Raw genomic sequence first — 6,000 nt, forward strand, 5'->3', positions numbered from 1 at the left:
GTCATTCTTTGTTTTTACATTCATATCAAAGAGAAATAAAAGATGCATGCCGTGGAAGAGTTCGGGTCTTAGCAGGTTAAAGCCAAGAAGTTGGTAGTGAGCAGAAATGGTTAAGCTAGGTGCTTAAATGCATATACTTGTAAATCCCTCTGCTGTTACTGCAGCTTCCTGCAACTTCTGCATGCGGGTACATGTAACACTTTGGACAGGCAAAGTGTGGACACTATGGACTGCCATGTGTATTACATGCTTTACCGCAATATTGGGTTGTAATAGTAATATTGGGAGAGCACTAATTAACAGTAAACTGCAGTGGTCCCAAAGCAGAGCCTTGGGGCTTTTTTTGTTGATTTACCGCCTGTACAACACTGAATTGCCTTATTACTTCAGTACATGTGCCCTATACTATGCAGTGATTTTATTCAGGGTACATTTCTGTTATCTAGATTTACTTAACCTAACACTGGTGATCAGGAGTCGGGAGTCGTGTGATCAAGTAGTCGCACGAAGCTGGTTATCAGCTCAAATATTCAAGTAAAATGCAAGACGGGTGTAAAAAGGATGAAATAAATGCCACAGTTCTTCAGTTAATCTGGTGATTAACTGATAATACAAATTTCATATAAGGTGAGCAAATATAGTGTAGGTGTTCTGTTTTAGGATCAGATGTTAAGGCTTATATAACATTAAAATTGTTGTAAAATTGTTTGGTGCCAACATTTATTTCTGATGCTTATGAGGGAAACACGATATTAAGAACTTTAGACCTTCTTACCGTTCATGCATAAAGGTCTGAGGAGTCTACCAGGAATGGTGACGCTATTTTCTGGAGAATTGATTGGTCATCAGTCAGTGATTTCATACATGTTGATCCCTAATCTAGATCTGCTCTAGAGCAGGTTTGGTTCACAGCATAAATTACCATGGCAAATTATCCTGATTAGAACTGAACCACCTTCGTAGGATTAACTGTAAAGTTATCTGGATAAGCCAAAATCTGTCTTCACAGGGCTTCTGATCTAAACTTAAGTCAGAGTATTAAACGTCATTGATATAAACTAAAAGCAGAAGTTCCAAAGCATTAAATCTAAAACCAAACAGGAATAATATAAATATTTAGATAGTAAGACACACTAAGATGAATGGGATCAAATTGTCTTAAAAAATAATGATAAACTTTTTAAGCAAGAGGAATATAAATAAACGATTACTGTGTGACAGAGCGCCATGCTAAGATGATTTATGTTGACAGGCAAAGCCACAGGAAGGCAGCAGGGCTTTCTCTGAGTTTGGCTGTGTGTAAGTAATTCCTCGTTTGCATCCATCCTCAGAGACCGAGCTTGTTGCAAGTGCTCAGGGGCATCACTGCTATTGCTGTTGTTTCTGCATCACCTGTGTGGTCACCCTCCCGCTCTCTCTTTCTCTCTGCTTCTCTTCAACAGAGGTGAGGCATCATGGGGAAACACAACAGCAAGCTGGCTCCAGAGGTCCTGGATGACCTGACCAAGAGCACTGAATTCAATGAGGCAGAGCTCAAGCAGTGGTACAAGGGCTTCCTTAAAGACTGTCCTTCTGGCATTCTGAACCTGGAGGAGTTTCAGCAGCTCTATGTCAAGGTGAGAGTAAGCCGTCTCAAGCATTGCCTCCTCATTCTCTCCCCATAGTTATATAAAGAAAAAAAGTTACATCTGAGATGACTCATAGCATTGTTGTGCTGTTACATAGAAAGCCTTTGTTACTGAGGCTGACTAATCAATTGTTGAGTGCACATAAAGGAGGAGGAGCCTGTATTAATGCCTCTGTTGCTGCCTAAAACTGCCTCCAAAAATATTTGGAGCTTTCAAAATGCCACAGTGCCACAAAGAGGCCTGCTGATTTTTCATTGGTTGGATGGGGAAAAGATATTTTTAAATCAATTTTGCATATCCTCTCAGGCTCATTCACTCCCACTCGGTTTTAAAGGGCACAGAAAACAACTGCAGTTTGTACGGATAATCTCTCCAAAGTTCTGCTGGCAGAAGGAGGAAAAAAATCCTTTAATAAGCAGCGTGTCATTGCTAACAGGTCTTCCGTGGGTCTCTTACAGCCAGCTACCGACATCCTTTAAAAAATATTTTGTTCTTAGTCAGTGCTGGAAAGGTAAATGCTGTATTTGCAAATTGCACGTGGCCAAAGAAAAAAAAAAGAAATGAGGCTAATTTTCAAGCAATTAATGCTTAAAAGCAGAGCTGTAATTGCTGCTCAGTATGTTAGTTTGATGTACAGTTTAGTCTATGTATTTATACACTGACAGTTGTTATTTTAGCAGTTTAGTGAAACATATTAAGAGTTTTATGTATATGAGGGGTTGAGTGCAGACTTCAGGTTTGAGCTGTTGAACAGAAGTATTGCATTAACTGTATATTTGGGGCTCTGTGACTTTTGTCTTCAGTAATTTAAATTTATGGCTGAGATCAGGTTGAGTTTAGGTGACTCTTTTGACCGCTGCAAAATATTCAACTCCTTTACCTTCAAACACTCGTGGGTTTCATCCAGTTTGTTTGAATCGCTGTCAAAGGGTCATTACTGTGAGGTGACACCTTATTAATTCTGCTGCATTTGGCTGAATTTTAGCTTTGGTATTGGCACTTACAGATTGTACCACATCAACCTCCTAACTTAAATAAACACGACTGAAAAAAACAAGAAGTGAACAAAATATACTTTTCTTCACTTGGAAGGATCCTGTGGCTCTCCATAAAGTTTGTCTTCTGTGGATGTTCAGCACTTGCACTTTACATTATTTTATCATGGTGGTTTTACTGCACCCAGGATACTCCACACTAGAGATTTACCCACTCCTAATGTCCCTGCTGTCTCTCTGATGGACTTGTCTTGTTATGGAGCTTTAGGGATGTCTGTTTTACTTATGCTGAGAGTGCATTTGATTACAGCAGTGGCGTCCAGACAAAAGTACTACACTATCATCATAGCCCAAATCTGTCTATGTAACAGACTTTGAATGAGTTTACTCATTGAGATGTGCTTTTAAGCCCACATTCATGATCTACCTTTAACTTAAATAGGTTTCGGTATATAGCTAAAACAATGTTGGCCTTGTTACCCAAAAAAAGTCATGTATTTGATGTGACTTATTACTTTTCTCAAAGGTAATGCAGTATGTTGCTTAGGGCTGTTTGATATAACGATATATATCGGATGACGATATAAAAATGTCTATCGTTTCATTTAATGTTATCGTTTGTTTCGTGGTGTCGCAAAATAAACGGTTTACGGCAACATTTTTTCATCCTTTTGATGGTCACTGTAGTGGCTATATTAATTTATTCTTTCTCTCTTTCTCTTATATTTAATATAACCACACTACTGACGGACAAGCGCCTGTTTTATGCATTGTGGTTAGCAACAACGACGGTAACAGCATCGTGTGTCCGCTTGTTTATGTTCCACATAAACCTTTCACAATAAAGCTCAAGATCCTGTTGAGACTTTTCAAAATAAACAGAATCACGTGAAAGAGCAGATTATTTACGGATGATAAGTAAAAAAGAGCCGCCAGGTGCTAAAAAATAAACCTTAGACTCAAACGTTAGAACAGGCTTTTCCCTGCAGCACGCCGTGTAATAAATACTCACAAAGAAAACGGCGGCCGTTACAACTTATGTCTAAAAATGTATAGTTTCATGCATCGGTTAAAACACTCGACTCCAGGTACACGACGCGCAGCTGGAAACACTTCCCGCAAGTCGAGCTGCCCGATATTTACATAATTTACAGAAAATGTTGCATTTTTGTGATTTATATCGTTATTGGGACAATAGAATTCTTATATGGGGATATGAGATTTTGGTCATATCACACAGCCCTAATGTTGCTTATTTACTTGTTGGAGAAAGTTGTTACATTACTTTGGCATTAGTCCGTAAAAGTAACATGCTAGTACTTTTAATGTTTTATACACAGCACTGGCTAAAGCTCAAAAAGATGAGTCTGTGTCCAAAAATATACACAAATACAAAATTTTACAGCAAATTTATTTATTGAAATTTAAAAAAAATGCATGATTTTAAACATTAAAATAATGTAAAACTAAAGTGAAGAATGTAGGGTTGGTTAAACCTTTAGGTATTTTTTAGGGTACTGAACATATTGGTTCTACCAAGTAAACAGTGAGATTAAATCAGTCAATTGCAAATTACATGATGGGTAAGCTTTTGTCACCTGACACTGTCACCGTTGTTTTCAGAGCAAGTACAGTGTAGAAAAAAAGGGGTATCATTTGCTACTGGTACCGAAGAGAATATACCAGTACCAGTACTGGTTGAGAGATGAATGCTACTCTACCCTAAAGTAACATTAATGATCTTCAGCACCCATGCTGTACTGCATTTGTTTATTCATCAAGGATAGTATATACTTCAACAGTCAACAGTTGAACCTAAAGTGGCCAATGCCACAAATGTCTCATTGCAAACTTTTGTTTTTCTCATTTTTAAACTGCAGTTTTTCCCATATGGTGATGCTTCCAAGTTTGCTCAACATGCGTTTCGGACGTTTGACAAAAATGGCGATGGGACCATCGACTTCAGAGAGTTCATTTGCGCCCTGTCCATCACCTCCAGGGGTAGCTTTGAGCAGAAACTCAACTGGGCCTTCAACATGTACGATCTAGATGGAGATGGAAAGATCACACGCATGGAGATGCTGGAGATCATCGAGGTGTGTCTGTGTTAAAAATAAACTGTTAATTGTATTTAAGGCAAAATCGAGCATTATTTCCCCTTTTTTGCCCTCTGCAGGCCATCTACAAGATGGTAGGCACAGTGATCATGATGCGTATGAACGAGGACGGGCTTACCCCTCAGCAGCGTGTAGACAAGATCTTCTCCAAGATGGACAAGGACCAGAACGATGAGATCACCTTGGAAGAGTTTAAAGAGGCGGCCAAATCCGACCCTTCCATTGTCCTACTGCTGCAGTGTGACATGCAGAAGTAGACTGGGAGGGGTGGAGAAACAGAGCAAGGGTAATAGAGTTGAACTGAATTTAGAGAAGGAAGGAGGCTGAGAGAACAGTGAAGCAGGAGGAGAAAGGGAGGGATGCTGCTAGAGAGAGGAGGAGGAGAAGGAGAGAGGCAGGGAATCTTTCTTTCTCCCTTTCTCTGAGGTAGTGATGTCTGGAAATAAGCCATGTTTGGAACACGGACCCCCTGATTGATGCCATTCTTTTATCCGGGCTGCCCTGCTGTGCAGCTCTCCTGAAGCACTTCTGCTTCAGTCCAGCTGAGCGTCTTTATAAATTCAGCCCGATCTGTGGAAAGTGGAAATCCCTCCAGCTCTGTTTAGCGCAGATCAAAGAAATAAAATACAGATTTACATAGGAAATAGTCTCACTCAGATGTTCATGCTGTCAGGCTCTGTGCCTAGTGTGCGATATTACAAGGCTGCAACACAACTGAAGTATAAAGATCACATCTTTTTTTAATCTGCTTTTTTATTTGTGTAACATGTACACTGTTTTCAAGACTTACAACATGTAAATGTAAAGTAGCTTACTTCCAAATTATGTAAGCTAACTAATAATATTGACATCACTATAGATGTGTCCAAATTCATGGGCTGCATCCTCCTGAGGACCCGGCCTTCACAGTCTACGTGGGCCGGGTCCTCAGAAGGTCAGGTAGGCCGGAAGTAAACGTAAAATTGGACGGTCTAGCCTTCAGATTTGCGTCACCGCTGTCTCGGTGGAGTTTAATAAACTCAGCTGTCTGCTCCTTCCTATCTAAAATATAACAGGACACTGGTGTAAATTCTCGACCTTCTCACACTTCTGTTTAATCGGTTTTCTGTTTGACGTTTATTCAGCTGTGTGAAAACCACCCGGGGGATTAAAAAAAGTTTTTTCTTATCTAATCTAATCTAATAACGTTAATCTCAGACAAACCGATTTACTCACGAACAAATAAAACACTGAAAAAAGGCAAACAATACAATTTTTAGG

General features: G+C 39.6%; 1 protein-coding gene across 1 annotated transcript in view; it reads left to right on the top strand.

The window, feature by feature from the left end:
* LOC113015008 (visinin-like protein 1) overlaps nucleotides 1–5,648 on the top strand; it is a 29,649-nt gene extending 24,001 nt beyond the window's left edge. Inside the window, exons 2-4 of the mRNA XM_026156899.1 lie at nucleotides 1,443–1,616; nucleotides 4,504–4,719; nucleotides 4,800–5,648. Of these exons, the coding sequence (XP_026012684.1) occupies nucleotides 1,455–1,616; nucleotides 4,504–4,719; nucleotides 4,800–4,997 (576 nt within the window). The 5' untranslated portion in view covers nucleotides 1,443–1,454 and the 3' untranslated portion in view covers nucleotides 4,998–5,648. The remainder of the gene's footprint in view (nucleotides 1–1,442; nucleotides 1,617–4,503; nucleotides 4,720–4,799) is intronic.
* Nucleotides 5,649–6,000: the final 352 nt, after the last annotated feature.

The sequence above is a fragment of the Astatotilapia calliptera genome, chromosome 22 (genome assembly GCF_900246225.1).
Source record: "Astatotilapia calliptera chromosome 22, fAstCal1.2, whole genome shotgun sequence".
Classification (NCBI taxonomy): domain Eukaryota; kingdom Metazoa; phylum Chordata; class Actinopteri; order Cichliformes; family Cichlidae; genus Astatotilapia; species Astatotilapia calliptera.